Genomic DNA, 22152 nt, shown 5'->3' with positions numbered 1-22152 from the left:
TGTGTGTTACGTTTTGTTGAATTTTCATGCAGGGGGTTAGGTCTAGTTTCAAGAGAAACTTCGTCGAAATTTGGACAATACCTTAAGATTTATTATTGCTTTTATATATTAAATTAATTGATTAATTCTGTCAATTAATTAATAGAGGTCAATGTATATGTATAGGTGAATAGTGCAAGCCAATCTTCTTCCATCTAGTCAGACTAGCTGTAGCCGAGTCATCCTCTCTGTGAGTATATATTAATTTTAGTTATAATTTCAATATTATTATATTCAAAGCATATTCATGCATCACTTATACATATATGTATGTAGCAAATATTAAGCACGCTTTATATTGCATTTATTTTTGATGATATTGCTGCAATTGTTGTTTTATGATGATTTGGAGCTGTGTGTGTGAGTGGGTGTGTACGTGGTGTGTATATAGATATGGATAGGACGGGTAGACATGGCTAGAGCTTGACTCGCTGGGACTTAATCCTTTTTATGAATAAGTCGAGGTAGGCACGGCTTTGAGTTGATCTCGCTGGCCTCCGCATTTGGATATTAAGAGAAAATTCGGCTTTGAGTTAACCTCGCTTGCAGAAGTTGGAACTAAGAGAGCTGTATAGGGGATTAGCTCATATATATGTATGTGTGTGTGAGTATGGATGTGACACACAAGTGTGTGAGTACTCCAAATTGCTTTTGGTATGATTATGACTTGACCTGTTGAATTGTGTGAAGGTATTGCATTCATTCTTAAGGATGCATTTGACTTAGATATTTATAAAAATTATATGTAAAATTAATATCTTACTTTACGAGTCGAACGCTCACTCATATTCATTTTATTTTTTTTAGGCTACATGAGGATCCCTTTTTTAGTATAACCTGTATTTTTTCCCGCAGGTTTGGTCAAAGAAGTTTTATTGTTTCTTCTTTTTTCTTTATCTTCATTCTAGAGCTCCGCATGTATCGATAGTGTAATATTTATTTAGGTTTGAAGTAACTAAACTTTAGGGTTGTAACATTATATATGTAACTGTGTATGGGCATCTGAGATGGATTGTATTATGGATGAAGGAGCTGAGCTCCCGTTTGATTAATTTGTGATTGATTGAGGATAGTAAGGATGATCTGAGCTCCCTAATTTGATATATTTTGTATTTACAGGTCGGTGAGCTAAAAACTCCCCGTTGAATAGTCTAATTTATAATCGAACTCTATCCATTTATTTTCTTGAAATTGGACTATAGTGATGGACCTCATAGTTGGGTTATGAATAATTAGGTTTACTACGGGTTTTGGAAGCCTTGTGCTAATCCAAGTTTTAGTACCGGTCCGACTCATAGTTTGTGTCGTGACATATATATCATTATACTATTTTTTTTTAAATGATTCTAAAAAACTTATTAAATATCTCTTAAAAATGTAATGAGATTACTTAAGAATATATAGTTGATGATCATACTTGATTTGTATTTGATAGGTATTAGTGATTGGTGGGGACACAAGAATCTTCGAAAGCTTAAAATTTTTTTATTTCATTATGAGATTTAAATTTTAATTAATAAGATCGAAGTATATTATTGATTTAAATATGTGGATTAATTATTTAGAATCTCATATTAATTGTTGAGTGTGTGTTAGTGGAATTATATGAGAACAAGGATTATATTAAAATTATTATAATTTTAACGATAATCAATTTCTATCAATAACTTATATGTATATGTATTTTATTTTGATAAAAAAATAACGATATTTATTTATTAGTTATATTATTGATAAAATTTAAATATCATTTAAACGATACATTGTTTAAAAATTCAAATTAATTTTGTAATAATATTAGTTTTAATTTTCATATCAAATTGACATATATATATATAGAATAATTTTTTAAAATAACTTAATTTATTTAATTTTATAAAATTTAAATTAAACCAAATTAACTCAACCTACCATGCTTACCAATAACAACAATAACTTATCAAATATAATAAATGAAGTGAGGGGCTCATCATATGAACATCAACCAAGAAAAGTTTTCTTATTATTTAATTAAATGCTGTTTAGTTAAACTTGTAAGAAGTATAGATCGATGACATCACCGATCACTTCTTGAATTTTTTTAATTAAATCCAATTTTTATTTTAATGAAAAATTAACATTAAAAATAAATAAATAAATAAATAAATTATCATGACCTAATCATCATAAATAGAGTAAAAAATATACATACAAGTGACACAAAAAAGTGTCACAACAACACAATTGTGCAAGATAAACAAAAAAAAAAAATTAATTTTTATAATTTTATGTTTCTTTTTTATTTAAATTTAAATTTAAAATTTCATAATTTCAAAAAATAATTTCAATAATATTATGCTAAAATTTATTAATTATTATTTTGTAAAAATCCATGGAACATAAAAAAGAAATTATAAGCTCGCATTTCACACGAGTTAATTTTTATAATATTAATTAAATTATTTAATTATTTATAATATAAAATAAAAATTATATCTTTATTTTAAAAATCTAATAAAAAACATAAAAATACCAAATACACGAGATGCCAATACCAACCCACACGCTTTCACGAGAAGCCATTCTCTAAGCTCTCTCTCTTTCTCTCTTGCCTTGTAAAAAAGCAATTTTTTAAAGCACAATAATCCATGTAGATTCTCCATCTTTTTATAAATAAATGACTCAACACGTAAACCTTCCCACTCAATTTCTCCCTTTTCTGTAGAAACAATAAATCATTAAATATAAATATAAATATAAAAATTAACCCTAAAATGTTAAAAATAAATAGAAAGTATAAAATAAAAAATTCATCTCTCCACTTATTTTTTTTAACTTATAATTTTAACTTATAATGTCAAAAAATATATAAATAAGTAAATGAATTTATTTTTAAAAATTATAAATTAATTTATAAGTATTTTATTATATTATTTTTATTTAATTTTAAAATTTCACTTTATATATTATTTATATTTTTAATTATTTTAATAATAAATATATTTATAAATTATTTTTATTAACATATTAATTATAAATACTCGATGTTTATAAATTAGACTTCATCAAATTTTTTATGAGATTAATTCGTATAATATAATTTATTAATTATTAGTGATAATTAAAATTTTTCATTATTAAAATTTATAATTATTGTATTTTTTTAGTAAATATAATAATTGCATTTAAAATTTAAAAAAAGTTGCCACATCATCGCTCTTTTCTTTATCCAACCACCGCCTGCCGTCCTTCAAATCCTTCATTAGCTGTGCTTCACTGTAGACTGTGGTCCTCTCTCTCTCTCTCTAAAAATATTTTTTAAAAAATAAGTCTTCCTTTTTATTCTTCTGAATTTCCTCTCTCTTTCCTCTTATAAATCTGTACACAAAGCGCGAGTCTCAACTTTTCTCTCTTGAGAGTCTTCTCTCTACACGCACATACTACAGAGGAACGCCTCTGTCTCTCTTATCCTCTCTTCTTCTCTAGGAGGTTTTATCTGATAAAAGATGCCTGCTTGGTGGGGGAAAAAGTCCTCCAAGAACAAGGAAGAGAAGCAGCAAGATAACCCATATGGGAAAAATGATGTTACCAAGAAGAAGACCACCAAAGAAAAGCGTAAGAGCTTTGATGAGGCCGTTTTGACCCGGAATTCGCCACGTGGGAGCAAAGATTTAGCGGGTGGATCTTCCGGGTTTGCGGGTTTCGATTCGGATTCGGTCGAGAAGATAGGGCTTCCACTTCCTACGCCTTCTGGGTCTGGGAGTGATCATGGGATTGGTGGTGGGGTTGGGTTGGGATCTGGGTCGGCTTCTGGTTCCATGTCCAGTGTGAGCTCTTCTGGGTCATCTGGTGAGGATCATCCAATTGCGAATGATCATCACAGTAGTCTTTTTGGTGGCTACAGGTGGGTTTTTTTAGTTAATCCTTCTAAATAAATTGTGATTTTTGGTCTTGGATATCTTTTGGTGGGTTTGGTTTTATTATTGAAGCGATCATCATTTAATTTCTGAATTGATAGTTTTCGGTGATAAGAAATGCTTTTTGAATTCATCTTTATGGTTGTGGTGAACTATTTGAGAGTTTTGTAGAAGGGGAAAAAAAAAGTTGTTGTTGTAACATATCTGAATTTTGTTCTTATGTCAGAGTTGGGTGGGTTTCTGAGCTTGCTGTGTTGTCTGTTCTGTTTCATACATTTTTTTTCTGTGTCTCTGTCCCCTTCTTTAGCTGTTTTCCTGTCAGAGTTTGATCCTCTGTACTTGGGTTTTTCTACTATTTCCAGTCAAATGGTAGATTTGGGTCTTCCTCTTTTCTACTTGGCTTCCTGGAGTTAGTTTTACTCTTTGCAAAGCTAGGTTACATCGAACTTGGTATAAACCCATTTTGGTTTTCATTTGGGATTAACAATTAAGAGTAAATCTATAAAGTTATACGGTGGAAGTGGAGTTTATGTCAATTACATGCTTTTATTGATCATTACAAGCTTAGGAGCAATGCCTTTTCTGCTCAAACTGAAAGCTCTTAGCCATTAGCATTTCTGCTTCTCACTTCTGCTACAACTACAGATGTTATTTCTTTCAAAACCAGCTAATTTTAGAATGTAATTGGTTAACTACATGACTAAGCATTACAAGAATAGTTTCGATTTGATTCTCAAGTGCAACTGCTAATTGAAACCCAGGTCATCTGTTGATCATAGAGGACATGGTGATATAAGGTTCAATTTGGGGTCAAGAAGCCCAGGTCCAGGTTCAAGAAGTCCAGGACCTGGGTCGAGAAGTCCCGGTCCTGGATCTAGAAGTCCTGGTCCTGCATCAAGAGGGGCCAGCAGGTCTGCATCACCTCTTCATCCACTCTTAGGAGGTATGAATCTAGAGTCTGCAACAGGAAGGCTGGAAGATGGGAAGAGCCAATGTCATCCACTGCCTCTTCCACCGGGTTCTCCTAGCAGCCCTTCTTCCTTGCTGCCAAGTACAAGAACTCCTGTTGTAACTGAAAATACAACTGCTCCAGTGTCTAAATGGAAGAAAGGGAAGCTACTAGGAAGGGGAACTTTTGGACATGTTTACCTTGGATTTAACAGGTAATAACATTGATACTTGCAAAACTGATTTAGCAAAGTTTTGTAAGTTTTAAGCATTGGTCAATTTCACTTTGCTTAAACATTATTTTGATTGCACTTACAGTTTTTGTCTCTCAACTACAGAAAATCACAATATATGTAATTTTTTTTGTGGTACCCATTATAGAATCGAGTTATTCCATATCACATGAAGTAGTATCTAATTTAAAAAATATTTTAGCAACTCTTTAAAAGAGGTGAAAAAGCAAAGGAAAGAGTGCAAATAAATCAATACAGACTATATATATGTTGCTTTGATGTGTTATATATTGCACTTCTCTAAATGTTGTATGGCAACTTAAACAGTGAGAGTGGGCAGATGTGTGCAATAAAAGAAGTCAGAGTTGTTTCAGATGATCAGACGTCAAAAGAATGTCTTAAGCAACTGAACCAGGTAATCTCTTTATGGTATCAATTTGAGTGCATAAACAAGCAAGTAAAATTCACTGCTGTTCCTGAACAATTTACTTTAATGTAATGAATTTCCAGGTTGTTCTTTAGGTGTTTGGATTTCTAACTGCTTTCCTTTGTCAACAGGAAATAAATTTGCTTAGTCAGCTTTCACATCCAAACATTGTTCGATATTATGGAAGTGAACTGGTATGATTTACTTACTCTACTGTATTCACACATTTGATTGACAGGGATTATTGGAATCCTCATCCTGATATGTTAAACATGTCAATCCAAGTGGTTGATTGTGAATTTTGGTAACTGTCTCACTTTCCATTTCCTCAGAGTGAAGAAACACTTTCAGTTTATTTAGAGTATGTCTCTGGTGGCTCAATTCACAAATTACTTCAAGAATATGGTGCCTTCAAGGAACCTGTTATTCAAAATTATACCACGCAAATCCTTTGTGGGCTTGCTTATTTGCATGGAAGAAATACTGTGCACAGGTATTTACATGTTGAATGTTGATGCTAATTATGGTTGCTTAATCCTTCTATCCAAAATCTGAGTTTCTTTGTTCTTTCTTATCTTATGTAATGTTTTCTTTTCCTGACAGGGATATAAAAGGGGCTAACATATTAGTTGATCCTAATGGTGAAATCAAGCTGGCTGACTTTGGCATGGCTAAACATGTAAGTCTCATATCAATATGTAGAGTTCAATTCCTGAATTTTGCAAAAATAGAATGAGAGTTCACTTGCGCACAAATTAGAGAGATAAATTTACCCATAAATTTTCTCACCTAATAAAATTCTTTTTTCTTTTTCTTTTTTTTTTTCCAATTCTAATTTGATTTATTATTGAGAGCTTTTTCAATTTGTGTTCTGCTCAGATTACATCTTGTTCTTCAATTCTTTCATTCAAGGGAAGTCCTTACTGGATGGCGCCTGAGGTATATTCCCTTTCTCCTTTACCCTTAATGAGCATATGCTTAGTGCCTTTCCGTTGCTAAATTTAATTCATCAGCCAGCCCAAACTTTCTTCCTTCCTTAGATGCATATACACAACCCTTCTTCATCTTTTTTTTTTTTTTTTTTTTTTTTTGCTTTTCAGTTTCCAGTGTTTATTCTCATTCTTTTTTGTATTCTGTGACCTTAGGTGGTAATGAATACAAATGGCTACAGTCTTGCAGTGGATATTTGGAGCTTGGGATGTACAATTCTTGAAATGGCAACATCGAAACCGCCTTGGAACCAATATGAAGGGGTGAGTTTTTGAAAAAAATCAACTTATATCACCTTTGTCATGTGTATCTTTAAAATTTTTGTGGGACCAAAGTCATTTGATCATGTTGAATTTGACAGGTAGCTGCAATATTCAAAATTGGAAACAGCAAAGATATGCCTGATATACCTGATCACCTGTCAAATGATGCAAAAAGTTTTATAAAGTTGTGCTTGCAGCGGGATCCATCAGCACGCCCTACAGCTTCACAATTGTTGGACCACCCTTTCATTCGAGACCAATTAACGACAAGAGTTGCTAACATCAATATAACTAGGGATGCCTTTCCATACACTTTTGATGGAAGCCGCACACCGGTATAGTTTTCTACTCGCTAAATGTACTATTAAACATGTTTTAAATTGCAAGATACAAGGTCCAGTTTTTATTTTATGAATTAAAAATTGAGAGCATTTGGAGTAGATGGTGGGAAAATCGACTTCTTACCTGAAGTCAATATATCATGTTATTTTGTAGACTGCAATCAAATGAACATTTTTGTATTCCATGAAGCTTTTTGTTGAGTTGTATTTGATTTTTATGAGGGCAAACTTATGGGTTAATATCTATATTTGAGTGAAGAAATTAAATCCAATTGGTCTTGGAGCAGCAATGTAGCCCCAAGAAGGGGCTATTGATTACATGCAGTTTATTATTGTACCAGAGGAATTCATATGTTCAATTTAATGCCAGACTGAATTTCTCACGCCATAATATTATTCCAAAATTTAATTTGCTTGCATGTAAATCTTGTATGTGAATGTGCTTGTGTGTGCAATCTTTTAGAAGTTTAAACCATGTGCTGCAGTTTGACTTTTTAACCTAAAGCTGGGTGTCAGCTAATTGGTACTTGTTTTACTTCCCACGCAGCCAGTGTTAGATCTCCACTCCAACAGAACAAATTTAACATTGTCTGATGCAGATTGTGCAATGAAGCAAGTGGTCGCTAATGCCAGAGGATTGAAGAACACAAGGTAAATTACATCCTGCTATTGATGCTTCTTTAATGCTCGATGATTATATCAGTGTCTTAATTAACTTTGATGGTTATATGCAGGGAGGATGTAAGAATGATCACATACAAATCTTTACCCGTGTCCCCCTGTTCTAGCCCTTTACGGCAATATGGACCAGCACATAAGAGTTGTTTCCTTTCACCTTCTCACCCGACATTTGCATTGGTTGGACAAAGTGGTTACAACTTAACTGACTACTCATTATATTCGACAAGACCAAACACAATATATGTTCATGATCCTGGATTGGAGAGCTCTTTATTAAAAAGCCAAATACCTGGCTCATCGCCTAGAACGAGGCCCATTTGAATGTAAATACCAATACCAAACACTTCTCATACTCTCCTCGGGATGCAATGTGCGCTGGAACCACAAGGTTCTGTCATCCAGGGTTCCTTGCTCTTCATTTGGTAAAGAAGTTTTTCCTCTTCACTTGAATGAAAGAGTGGAGTTGGTGGATTCTTTTCCCTACAGAAACAGAGAGGGGAGAAACTTTCGGCATATGGGGTAGATGCCGAATTTATTGATCTCATGGCCGTCTCTTGACGATTGTTGTAAATGGCCGGTGGGTCACTGTGTGTAACATTCATTTTGTAATCCAGTAAATTTCATATGATCATTGCTTATACCAACACTTGTAGCTAGATAATGAAAATATGTGGTTTAGGCTCCTCCTCGTTAAGGCTCTATCTTTGATGCTTCCCACCGATGCTTATGCCCTGCCAGCATAAAAGATTGAACAGGACCAATCATTTGTCCAACCACTAAACGCAGCTGAAATGACGATAACCTGTTGGTATTTTTTTTTTTTTCGATAATCATAGGGAGTATCACGAGCTAGCCTTCGTGTTTCGTGTTAAATTTCGTGTTTCGTCTTTATGCTTCGATGATGTCTGTTTAAAGTATGAGAGTAGTAGACTACTTAGTAGTGAATTGGAATCAGAACACAGGAATTGGATGAACCAATGAATAGACATTATGAAATGTAGATGAACGTGTGAACAGAAAGCGTGTTGAAAGGGAGCTTGTTAGGTGGGTTGTGTTGATAATTTCAATGGCAATTTTGACGTGACAAGAAGCCGTCTGCTTTGCAATATTAGCTTGATGAGGTCATGAGGCTGAACCTTTCACTTGATGCCAAATGCCCACGTTTAAACAAATGCGTTGTTTTCTTTATTATTATTATTTTTCTCATTTGTCTTTGTTCGTTGGAAGTTGCTTGGATGTTGGATTCTTCGGCTGGCTGCTTCGATTCTTAGGCCTGTTCAAATGGTCTATTTTCTATTGTTAGGCCTTAAACTTTCCACAAGGTAGGTTTTTGTGCAACATTTGTTCAAATTTAAAATCAAACCGAGTCTATTGGATTCAATCGATTTAATTTAATTATAAATTTTAAAAAATTTTGACTTTTGATTTGGTTTATTTAATAAAACATCAAAAATTTAAAATCAAACCAAAATCTCTTAAATACTGCATTTTGATCCTCTATATATAGGTGAGTATTGCGATTCACATAGTTTCAAAGTGGGTATTGCTGGGAATAATTGAACTGAAAATCATCAGTTTAGTTTGATTTAGTTTTCATTATATTTTGGTTTGGTCCAAAAAATTAGTGAGTTTAGTTAATTTGATTTTGACGTTTCGTTCCAATTCAATTTTAATCGAATGTTCACCCCTGTCAATAAATAATTAAACTAGGTTAGAATGAATAAATTAATTCCTAAAAAATTAAAAAAAAATAAGAAATTTAACTTTTCAAAGAGTTAAAAAAATCAACTAAATAAATCAAATTTTAATATTTCTTAAAAACTTAAAGTTCTGAGTTGAGTTACCCAAATCAAACCACACCTTAATTTGCTTTGCTAACTTTTATTGGTAATTTGACATATTTAATTCATGGATAAAGTTTCAATAGTGCTTTCATCACCTAGTCTAGCAGATAGAGGAGTTAGAAATGTAGGTAAATTATCTAAAAAATCCTTAAAATTTAACGAAGTGCATATTTTATGATATTATTTTTTAAAATAAATTAAGTAATCTTTTATTTTTTTAATTTCATTACACATCACTTTAATCATTACATTAAAGTATCACATACTTTTCTTTTTTAATTTATTTGTGCTCTAATTATAAGTTTTTTTTTTCTTAAAAATGTTTTTAGTATCACTCAATTGAAATTTATAAAATATTACGAGTTGGAGGATAAAATATAATAGGTATTTTATAATTCAATTCAAAGTATAACAAAAATTGTATATTAATATTTTTATTTTCAATAATAAGTAATTAATTTATTAGATATGTTTTTGTTAATAGAATATTTATTTTCTTAAAATTCACTATTAATTTATTATAAATAAAATTGACTAAAATTTAAGAAATTAATTATTATAAATATTAAAACTATAAAAATTAAATTGTTATGAAAAGCAAAATCTATACTTTTAATTTTTTTTATGCTGTAAATTTTATTTCTAATATCCTAATTTTATAAAATAAATTTTATTTCTGTAAAATTAAGCAGATTTATTTAAATTATATTAAAATTCATAAAATTTGCAAATAACTTATAAGCTAATACTAATAAACCTACCATTTTAAAATTAATTTCATATAATTAATGTTTAAAATATTAAATATCAAAATTCATTTATAAATAAAATGATATTTCATATTTAAAAAAAATTAATATTTTTTGTTTTTTGAACATCAAACCCAAAATGTAAAATTTTAATTAGTTTTTTTCCATGTTTTCACACCCCTAATTATGTTGTATGGAGACAACCATACAATTCTATCCACGTCAGCTCTATGGTCATTGTGACTAAACCATTGGAAGAGATGTCGGTTATAGATTTTCTGAAACTAAATCTTTTCACAGGTAATAATTATCACCACCATTTATATATGAAAATCTTTCCCACCAGTCCCACAAAAAAATTTCCCCTTCTTTCTTTGTTGGAAGCTTTGAGAGTGAAGAAGAAGAAGAAGTCTTCGATTTCTCGCGTTTTCTCACGCCTTCCCAATCAAAAGACGCAGGCCAATTAGGAAAAATGCCGATAGAAATGCCTAGAGGGTTACCATTTTCAGTAGATACATGGAGTCCAATTTCTAAGAGAAAGAGGCACCATTTCTTGACTCATGCCCATAAAGATCACTGCTCTGGGATCTTAGCCCACTCTTCTTATCCAATTTACGCTACCCATCTCACGAAATCCCTTGTTCTCCATTATTATCCCCAGGTTTCTACCTTCTGTTATTTTCTTCCAAGTTTTTGAGAAATACCCATGTGTGAGATTTTGTTCTTTATTTTATTTTATTTTTTTAATTTTTGTTCCTCTTTCGCAGCTTGAGGATTCATTGTTTGTGGATATTGAGGTGGGCCAGTCGGTGGTGATTGATGACCCCGATGGGCAATTCTCGGTTACAGCTTTTGATGCGAATCACTGCCCTGGTAATTGATGATTGTCAATTATAAGTATATTTTATTGCTATTAGTTTAAACATGTCGGTTTAGTCTGTTTTGTGATATTGATTTTGTGTTTGAAATAATTTGTTTCATCTTGCTACGTAAATTTATGGGCTGAGGTTCTGGAAAGTAGAAACCTTTTGTATCTTCTTCTACTAGCTAGTAAAATTTTTTATGTTTCGTATATAAAATGTTCGCTTTTAGATTGATTTAGATTGTGCAACACATGCTTCTGTTTTTTACCAAATGGACACTGCACTGATTTTCTACGCCCTCCTCTGAATCCTTGCGTTTGTTGTAACTTATGCATTACCTGATGTATGGTTCTGATTACTTGGGATTATGAATGTAATTGATCATCAATTGAACTTTTGGTGACTTGCTTTGCTGTTTTGGCCCATTTATGGTTTTAAGTTATGTGAAACTTGAGAACAAGAATTTGGCTGGTCAAATAAAGAAAATAGCCATAATCTTTTTTTTTTTCTTTAATTATTATGAATTACATATGAATTTGTGCTTAAAATGTTACTGATTGGGTGTGATGGGAATCATGGGATAGATGATTGCCATGATTAATATAGAAGTTTCTGTTTGAATGGTGAAAGTTTAGAAGTGAGTCAAGTGACAATGAAGGAGGTGAAGTGGACAATGTGCTCTTAAGAAGCAAACAATAATAACAAACATTTGTCTTAGCTGTTGCTAGAAACTATTCTTGTTTGTTCCAAGCAGCCTACATGGATGAGTTTATCAAGAAGTCAAGTATCTGATTCCTAGGTTTTGATATTTATTTAGTAAGTGCTGTTAAAAATTATAATTCTGCCTAAGTAGTTTGCGCTTAGCCGGTTATAAGCCTGGATAAAGGAGGAGGGTTGCGGTAGGTGACAACTAGCGTAAAAATTTCGACACACTTTATGATATGGATTCAAATGATATAAAGGTTGGGGCGTCCTCTACTTATGACGCGCTACATCGAAGCCTGGGTGTAGTGAGAAATATGTAAGGGTGTAAAGCATTCACTAAAAGCGACGCGCTATGTCGGCGCCCGAGTGTGGTGATAAATGAGCAAGGGTTCCCACATCATGGACGGGTGTGGGTAAAGAAGTTAGTCTATAGGACAGATAGTAGAACAGATAGTGGAACAGAACACAAGATAGACATAGAAAACAATAGAAGATATCATAGAAAAAGACCAATTAGGAAGGAATAGAATAGGAGGAGGATCAGGGTTGGTACTTGGAATTTTGGATCACTTACAGGAAAATTAATGGAGCTTGTGGATACCTTGGAAAGGAGAAGGGTGAATATTGCTTGCATTCAGGAGACTAAATGGGTAGGAGAGAAAAACAAGGAACTGGGTAATTCAGGGTACAAACTGTGTTTTGCCGGAAAGGAGAGAAACAAGAATGGAGTGGGCATAATCATAGACAGGACATTGAAAGATGCTGTAATAGCTGTGAAAAGAGTAGGAGATAGAATTATACTAGTAAAGCTAGTACTAAAAAGAGAAACAATAAATGTAGTTAGTGCTTATGCCCCACAAATAGGACTAGATAGTGAGAGTAAATAAAGATTTTGGGAAGATATGGATGATTTAATGCAAAACATACCGAATGAAGAGAATGTTTTTATTGGTGGAGATTTGAATGGACATGTAGGAAGTGATAGGCAAGGTTATGAGAATGTTCATTGAGGTTATGGTTTTGGCAGTCGAAATGAGGAGGAAAAAAACATTCTGGATTTTGCTATGGCATACGACCTAATACTAGCAAATACCTACTTTATAAAAAGAGAGTCACATTTAGTGACTTTTAAAAGTGGGCAACATAGAAGTCAAATCGACTTTCTCTTAACCAGGAAGACAAATAGAGCTCTATACAAGGATTGCAAGGTCATTCCATGAGAGGTTTTAACAAGTCAACATCGTTTAGTTGTCTTGGATGTCAAGTTTAGGAACAATTCAAGTAAGGTCAGAAGAAATAATGTAGTTAGAACAAAGTGGTGGGAGTTCAAAGGAGTAAAGCAATTGAAGTTCAAAAATAAGCTTTTCGAGTCCGAAGCATGAAAGCTGGATATGGAGGCCAATGATGTGTGGATACAGATGCCATCAAAGATTAGAGAATTAGCTAGAAAAGTACTTGGAGAGTCTAAAGGACATGGACCACCCTCAAAAGAGAGATGGTGGTGGAATGAGGAAGTACAAAAGGCAGTGAAGAGAAAAAAGGAATGGTATAAAAAATTACCTAAATATGATAATAATGAGACATATGAACAGTACAAGATAGCAGAAAAAGAGACAAAAAAGGTAGTTAGTCAAGTAAGAGCACAGGCCTTTGAAAAGTTATATGAGAAACTTAGAACTAAAGAAGGGGAGAAAGATATTTATAGATTAGCAAGGAGGAGAGAAAAGAAATGTCAAGATCTTAATCAAGTTAGGTGCATTAAGGATAAAGAAGAAAAAATGTTAGTGAAAGATGAGGACATTAAAGAAAGATGGAGAAATTATTTTAATGATCTCTTTAATAATAGTCAAAATAGTAATAGCGTGAATATAGACCATAGAATAATAGAAAAGAATGTGAATTATACTAGAAGGATTAGATCTTTAGAAGTAAAGGAAGCACTTAAGAGAACGAAAGTGGGTAAAACATGTGGACCCGATGGAATACCAATTGAACTGTGGAAGTGTTTGGGAAATATGAGAGTGGCATGGTTAACTAAATTATTTAATAAGATTCTAAACTCAAAGAAAATGCCTGATGAATGGAGGAGTATTTTAGTACCTGTTTTTAAAAATAAGGGAGACATATAGAGTTGCTCAAACTATAGGGAAATTAAACTCATGAGCCATACTATGAAGTTATGGGAGAGCGTTGTGAAGCATCGACTACGTCATGATACTTCTATCTCTCTCAATCAATTTGACTTTATGCCCGGTCGTTCAATTATCGAAGCGATCTTTCTCATTAGAAGCTTGATGGAGAAATATGGAGATGTGAAGAAAGATCTACACATGGTTTTTATTAATTTGGAGAAGGCTTATGATAGTGTTCTAAGAGATGTCTTAGGGAATGTGTTAGAACAAAAGAGGGTATCTATTAGGTACATACAAGTGTTGAAAGATATGTATGAAGGAGCAACTACTATTGTGCGCACAGTGGAAAGGGACATGAGATTTTCCGATCTCAATTGGATTACACCAAGGTTTAGCTATAAGTCCTTACCTTTTTACATTAGTTTTAGATGAATTGACGAAACATATATAAGAGAGTATTCCTTGGTGCATGATGTTTGCGGATGATATTGTTCTGATACATGAGACGCGAGAAGTAGTCAATAGAAAGTTAGAGTTTTGGAGAAGTACTATAGAGTCAAAGAGCTTTAAATTAAATAGAAAGAAAACAGAATACATGCATTGCAAGTTCAGTGAATGCCAAACTGATGATAGGGAAGGAGTTAGTTTGAACGGAGTGATACTGTCCCAAAGTAATCACTCTAAATATCTCAGCTCGGTCCTTCAAGTAGATGGGGGATGTGAGGAGGATGTTAGTCACAGGATTAAAGCCGGATGGTTGAAGTGGAGACGTGCCACGGGAGTTTTATATGATCGCAAGATTCTCAATAAGTTGAAAGAAAAATTTTACCGTACAGCCATACGACCGACTATATTATATAATAGTGAGTGTTGGGCACTGAAGGAGTCGTATGCGTTTAAGATAAGAGTTGCAGAGATGAGAATGTTAAGGTGGATGAGTGGGCCATACTAGACTAGATAAAGTCCGTAATGAGAGTATTAGAGAAAAGGTAGGAGTGGTGCCAATTGAGGATAAGTTGAGAGAAGGGAGATTGAGGTGGTTTGGTCTTGTGAAGCGTAGACATACGGAGGCTCCAGTTAGATAAGTAGAGCACATTAGGTTAGAGGATAGAAAGAAAAAAAGGGGTAGACCTAAATTGACTTGGAGGATAGTAGTACAACATGACCTAGAAGCATTACACATTTCTGAGGATTTAACCCAAAATCGTTTAGAGTGGAGAAAGCGAATTCATATGGCCGACTTCAAATTTTTGGGATAAAAGCTTAGTTGAGTTGAGTTGAGTTGTTAAAAATTATGTTTATGCTATGTAAGTACTAATACTTTTTTTTTTTTTTAAAAAGGAACTTGTTTCTATGTTTTGATTCTAGTACTGAAGCACATTAAGTTGCGGCAAGTGCCACTTGCAAGCACACAACTTTTAAGTGTCAGGCAAGCACATAGTTCAATGAAATAATCTAACAAAATTTCCTCGACCTTAGAATTTAACAAGCTGTCCCTGATCAATATGTAAAAGCAATAAAAAAGAAGCTTTTCACTGCCATACAGGTTTATGTAAACGTTTTGGTTTTGCAAGGTTGGATGTGTTGAAAGAGACATAAGTGTTTCTAACTGTCTCTAAAAGTTTTTAGCTTTCTCTTCTGCTTTACAGTGGTAACTTAGCCTGCTGATGTGATTGTAACCCTGAATATCATGCTATGCTACAATATAATTATAATCTGTGTTGAGGCTTTAGAAAGAAAGAAGGGAGAGAAAGGGAGAGAATTGGAATGAACATAAAAAATGCATTGTCATTTACATTTTCATTTACTTGAGTTTTTAGAAAGAAAAGAACAAAAGGGAGAGAAAGCGAGAGAATTGGAATTATAAAAATGAAAGGGTAAACATAAGTGGTTAAATTGCAACATTGACTTGGCTAGTCATTTTGATGTGTAAAACAATCTAATCATTTATATAAGGCCGAATTAAAACAAATTAAATTGTAATTTGACCAACTCTTTCTTCAAATTTAACAATATGTGATTTCAAAATATGCAATCAACTCAACTAATCCTTAATATTGTCAAGTCTTTATACTCTTTTGCTCTTGAAACTGATATATTTACGAAACAATCTTATATCAAAAGCATGACCTTGATGATATCTTGTGGTGCTTTTATACAGGCATATAGTTACCTAATTATTTATATGTTTGATCTTCAAAGTTGACTTATCTTCTTTCTGTTCTTCTCTATCTTCCTCTGTTTTTTGGTTGTGTTTGCTGCATGTGTGTTTGGTATTTGGGAGGGGGCTTGGATTGGTCTTTCTTGTTCTGTCTTTTAATATTCGGGTAACCTAAAAATAATTCTGGGGAAACTTCAGTCACAGATGATCCCTTGTCTGGCATGGATTTCTGAACTTCAGGAGCTGTGATGTTCTTGTTTGAGGGAAATTTTGGAAACATCCTGCACACAGGAGATTGCAGGCTCACTCCAGAGTGTCTACAGTGTTTTCCAGAGAAGTATATCAGCAAGAAAGGAAGAGAGCCTAGGTGCCAACTCGATTATGTTTTTCTAGACTGTACATTTGGAAGATTCCATCAGAAACTTCCTAGCAAGAATTCAGCAAGCCAACAGGTACTCACTTGGTCGCATTCTTCTCATGTTTTTTATGTCATTTAGCTGGTTTCATACATGGGGCAGTTTTTCTTGGCCTATACTGATGTCGATATATCTTGATTAATTTATTCCATTTATCTTGATCAATTTATCGAAGCATGCTACTCTTACATCTCGATATATTTGTTTGTACTTGCTCTTCTTTATGTACAAGTGCCACTGGTAAAGGAAATGGTCTATGATGGGTATTTCTTGGGGTTGGTTTAAATAAATTGCTCTCAGAAATGAAGCTATAGTTGGGTACCATACACATGACTAAGCTTTGGTGCTAAATTAGTTGGTGTCTGCTGGATTTATCTTTTTCCTCAGTGTTGCTGCGTGTAAGGCTACCTTGTTTATGAAATGAAATCCATTTTTGTAACTTTAACTCAAATCATACTTGGTCTGCCTTCTCCTTCTCTCCCCCCCCATTTTTTTTTGGTTTTTTCTGCTTGAATGTGACCATCCCAGCATAGTAAATTTCTGGATTGCGTATTTCAGAATTATCTGAACCAAGTTTACCTTGACTTCTCTTAATTAGTGTCACATTCATTTTATTATGGCATTTTCATTTTAGCCATTCATCATTTTACATTTGGAACTAAATTTGTAAGGTGTTTTTTTTTTTTTTTTTTTTTTTTACAGAAATAATGTCTCTCTCTCTCACACACACACACTTGCGTGATGTTTAAGGAGCTTTATAATACTACTATCTGAACTTTATATAGGTTTGGCATTACCTCTCTAGTTGTAAAATTGTCTCTCTTGCCTTAATTTTTATGTTGTCATTTATAAATATGCATTTACATGCCTTGGTGGGTTTAGGCAATTATCTTTAGTTAAAACACTATGGTCATCTTCAACTTATAACATGAAATGAGAATAATTGCTTAACTTAAAAAAAAAAAATTATATTTTTAACTCTTTAAAATTAAACAAAAATGAAAGATTAGAAGCTGTCTAACTTTTTCTCACTGTATTTTCTCTCTCTAGCCTACTCCCTCTCTCTCCCTCCCCATAAGGATGCTTATGTGAAATTTTTATGAATAAAATATATGCCATGCCAACAATTTGGACATTATCGTTTGTGTCCTTCCAAACTTGGCTACCATTGATACAATATAAAAGTTGTGTATAATAATTAATAAAATTAAAATGATTGGCTATAATTGCAAATTAGAGCAAAGATTAGGATTTTTTTTTTAATCACTAACCCTTTCTTAATCATATATTATCTCTCATCTTCAATTGGCACATAGTTAGGTGCTCAAATTGAATCTCATTTCTGGTTGTTGTGTTCTTTAAAGTAAAAGCATTGATAATGAGCATTTTTACTAGATGCCTATTATTCCAGATCTAACTAATAACAGGATCACAGTTTTTACTGCTTAATACAAATCTTTTACCATTTGCCTAATGCAACTTCCTGCAAGTTGAAGACACTGACTCAGGCACTTAATCTGAATGAGTAGAGCGCTTGGAGAGCAGAGAAAAACTGTTTTGCCTACACTTTATTCTGAAATTAATAATTAATAGGTTTTGATTTTTGTTGCTTTATTCTTATAACCTACGTATGCCTATGTGTTGCTGGCATATATGTGACTATTTTATGTACTATACTATTCCTTCATTTGTTTGCTATGCATGCATCTTAGTTTGTAGCCTTCAAGGATAGATGTTAACCTTATGCATTATACAACATTATTTCCTGAGAAGCTTATATAACATTTAAAATGGCATATACATGAAGCAGGTAATCAATTGTATATGGAAGCACCCTGCTGCAGCTCTGGTGTATCTGACCTGTGATCTTCTTGGTCAAGAGGATATATTGGCTCAAGTGTCTCAAACTTTTGGTTCCAAAATATATGTTGACAAAGCTGCCAATCCGGAATGCTTCCACGCTCTAACACTGACAGTTCCCCAAGTCATCACTCAAGATCCATCTTCACGTTTCCACGTGTTTGATGGATTTCCTAAATTGTATGAACGAGCAGCTGCAAAGCTTGTGGAGGCACAAGCTAATTCCCAGCCAGAGCCTCTGATTATTCGCCCTTCAGCGCAGTGGTATGCGTGTGAGGAAGATGATTCAGGTGTTGAAAGTCAAAGAAAACTAAGATTTAAGGAAGCAGTGAGGGACCAATTTGGCGTTTGGCATGTCTGTTACTCCATGCATTCTTCCAGGGAAGAACTAGAGTGGGCTCTGCAATTGCTCGCACCTAAATGGGTTGTTTCAACAACCCCCAGTTGCTGGGCTATGGAGCTTGATTATGTAAGGAAGCGCTCCATTGGCACGCAATTAACTTCGGCTGATCCTGTCTGGAAACTTTTGGACATTAGTGTGGAAGCTTCTCCTGCAGCCGATACCTTGGCCAGAGCCATTGGTTATTCTCCTATAGTTAAGGGGGCTAAACAAATTTCTGCAGAATCTCAATCACAACCGATAAAAGTATCTTCTAGCGGACTCTTGAGTTTGTCTCCTCCGAGCAAAAGGCCAGCAGTGACTTTATTTGGTAGAGCTAGACTTGGTATCCAAGATTCTAATTTCCCACCTGAGGAGAAACTTGCATTCATAAATGATCAACCTGCTCAAGAATTCGCAGTCGAAGAGGATACTGCAGTGAAACATGAGAATAAATCTGAGAAAAAGCTAGAAATTTGTGTTACTGAAGAAAAATGTCAGGAATCAGTGAAGAAACATAAGGCTGCATCTTATTCCCCCATTGGATCATCAAGAAACTTCAGTGAAACCTTGAAAAATTTATACAGATCAATGAATGTGCCTGTGCCACGGCCTCTTCCCTCATTGGTAGAACTTAGGGATGCCAATAAACGAAACAAGAGGAGATTGAATTTTAATCATACATTTGTCTAACAAAATATTTAACCTCTTTGCGTTGACCAAGAGAAATGGCATAAATCTTGCTTATGGCATGGTGGGCTTCTTTCTGTTTCATCTACTCTTGCTGGACGTTGGAGGTCAATGGCAAAGAGATACATGCAGTAAATAGGAGGTGACCAGCTATAGAAAATATGACAATGCATTTATGTGAGTATTCTATGTTGAAGTATTCAGCTTTGATTTCATGATCAAGGCATTTGTCAATGCTGATTCCTTCATTGCAGCCAATACAGCAAATTGTTCGTTGGCTATGGACTCACTGCGCCTCTACTCTACCTCCAATATGTATCTTCTATTTTTCTTTAGATCATTATATAACCATTGCATTTTTTCGTTCTGCTGGTATTGTGATCTTTTATTTTTTTTTTGTGTCAATATTCACTTTATTAGTACGACAAAACCCTTGAAATGTTTTCAATGTATCATCATTTTAGATTGATGGAGTAAATATTGTTGTTGACATAATGTTTTCATTGGCATAAGATATTTTCAAATGCATGCAATATCCACAAAACTCTCCTCCTTCCTTTTCCCACGATGTTACATACTAGTTAAATGCTTGTGTTGTATAATATATTTAAAATTATATTTTTAATATAATTTTAATTTTTTAATTGATTTTAAGATATATGATTTTTAAATTTTTATAATAAAATGAAATGTACAAAAATTTAAGAAACATTAAAAAGGAAATTTAAAAAAAATTAATAATTAAATAAACATGAAAATTAAGATAATAATGATAATAATAAAGATACTAAAAAAAATAAAATGATAATTAAATACTTAGAACTATTATAATTATAAAAGCACAATGATTTTTACATAGTAAGTGATATATGATAACGCTAAGAAAAATCTGTTTGCATAGCAATATTATAGAAAAATAAATTTGTTTTATATACGTAGATAGATTTTAATTTTTAATTGATTTTAAGATATATAACTTTAAAATTTTTATAATAAAATTAAATGTACAAAAATTTGAGAAATATGAAAAAGAAAATTTGTAAAAATTTAATAATTAAATAAATATAAAAATTGAGATAAAAATGATAATAATATTAAAAAAAATAAAATAAAAATTAAATACTTAATATAAAAGATAATAACTATTATAATTACAAACTATAATAATGTCTACTTTATATATATAGATATATATTATTTTTTTGTAATTGATTTTAAGATATATAATTTTTAAATTTTTATAATAAAATGAAATGTAGAAAAATTTAAGAAACATTAAAAAGAAAATTTATAAAAATTTAATAATAAATAAATATTAATTAAATTGAGATAATAATGACAATAATAAAGATTCTTAAAAATAAAATAAAAATTAAATACTTAGCAAATATTTTTATTTAGCATATATATATATATATATATATATAAAAGAACAGTAAAAGGTCCTTCTTACCCCTCTTTCTTTTTTAAATATACATATTCTGAATAGCGATATTGAATTACTTTGTGGGTTTTAAAATACCTATCTTTTGATCCAATGTGCTAAATGCTACTACATTCAGATAGCCCAAGTAAACTTTTGAGCCAATAAAAGATACTGCACTTTTAGCAAATTAAATAAATTTCAAAAAAAAAAAATTAAATACAGGATGAAACTTCAAAAATATTACAACAATTACAAAATTGAATAAAAATAAAGAAAGATATTGATTAAATTTGTGATAAAATATATGGCTATGGATGCGAAAACTTTCTTAATTATAAATTAATAAATATGATAAACAAATCACTTGATGCTACTAACTAGAAGCCAGATAATTTTTGACATATTAATGGCATCAAATTATAGTTATCTAGAAATTAACTGAATAATACAAGCAATTAATTGCTGTTTGCCTTAGGTTAACACATTTACTCAATAATATATTAATTTATAATAAATATAATTAATTAAATAAAAATTATAATAAAAAATACAAATGAATTGATAAAAAGTTTTTAAAAATAATTATTAAAATTTTAATTAAATGTATTTTAATTTTTTTTATGTAAAATATACTTATTCTAACTATATTTGCATCATTAAAAAATTTTATATTTATTATTTTTAATTAATTTTATATTTAATGACATAAAACAAAAGAATAAATTCTTAAAATATAATCAAATATTGATTAAATGTCGTTAACGTGAGCTGTAAAATATAATTGATCATAAAATTAATAAAATTAGTCACTCTTTTTTCTATTGAAAAGTTAGAAAGCACCCACATACGAATTTTTTTTTTTATTCTAACTTTATGTTAAAGACATAAATAATTATAAATAATTATGAGATGATATAATTCTAATAGAATAAGAGAATTTCTATTCTTATTTATTTTATTATTTATTTTTTCTATTAATTGAAAAAATAATTATAAAATAAAACATTAATTACAAAAATAACAATAATAACCTCGATAAAGACTAATATTTTATTTATTTAATTTTAACCGTGTCATAATTCTATAATTGAGATTAAATTTATCGTTAA

General features: G+C 31.9%; 2 protein-coding genes across 3 annotated transcripts; both read left to right on the top strand.

The window, feature by feature from the left end:
* The first annotated feature begins 3317 nt into the window (after window positions 1-3317).
* On the top strand, window positions 3318-8502 carry LOC110651202 (mitogen-activated protein kinase kinase kinase 3). The gene is made up of 11 exons (XM_021806462.2): window positions 3318-3922; window positions 4697-5098; window positions 5444-5531; window positions 5675-5737; window positions 5876-6036; window positions 6147-6222; window positions 6423-6482; window positions 6689-6796; window positions 6895-7131; window positions 7685-7788; window positions 7872-8502. The coding sequence occupies exons 1-11, from the start codon at window positions 3525-3527 to the stop codon at window positions 8137-8139; spliced, it is 1965 nt and encodes a 654-aa protein (XP_021662154.2). The 5' UTR covers window positions 3318-3524; the 3' UTR covers window positions 8140-8502.
* A 2242-nt stretch (window positions 8503-10744) lies between these two features.
* On the top strand, window positions 10745-19984 carry LOC110651203 (uncharacterized). Of its 2 annotated transcripts, none has more exons than XM_021806463.2 (4): window positions 10745-11072; window positions 11179-11284; window positions 16513-16724; window positions 18499-19984. In XM_021806463.2, exons 1-4 carry the CDS (start codon window positions 10884-10886, stop codon window positions 19618-19620), a joined length of 1629 nt encoding a protein of 542 aa, XP_021662155.2. In that variant the 5' UTR covers window positions 10745-10883; the 3' UTR covers window positions 19621-19984. The 2 variants fall into 2 exon arrangements, with proteins under 2 accessions (XP_021662155.2, XP_021662156.2); XM_021806464.2 differs by having other exon boundaries at window positions 11039-11072; window positions 16471-16724.
* Window positions 19985-22152: the final 2168 nt, after the last annotated feature.

Source organism: Hevea brasiliensis, chromosome 7, assembly GCF_030052815.1.
Source record: "Hevea brasiliensis isolate MT/VB/25A 57/8 chromosome 7, ASM3005281v1, whole genome shotgun sequence".
Taxonomy (NCBI): domain Eukaryota; kingdom Viridiplantae; phylum Streptophyta; class Magnoliopsida; order Malpighiales; family Euphorbiaceae; genus Hevea; species Hevea brasiliensis.
This window is presented reverse-complemented; position numbering and strand designations above follow the sequence as displayed.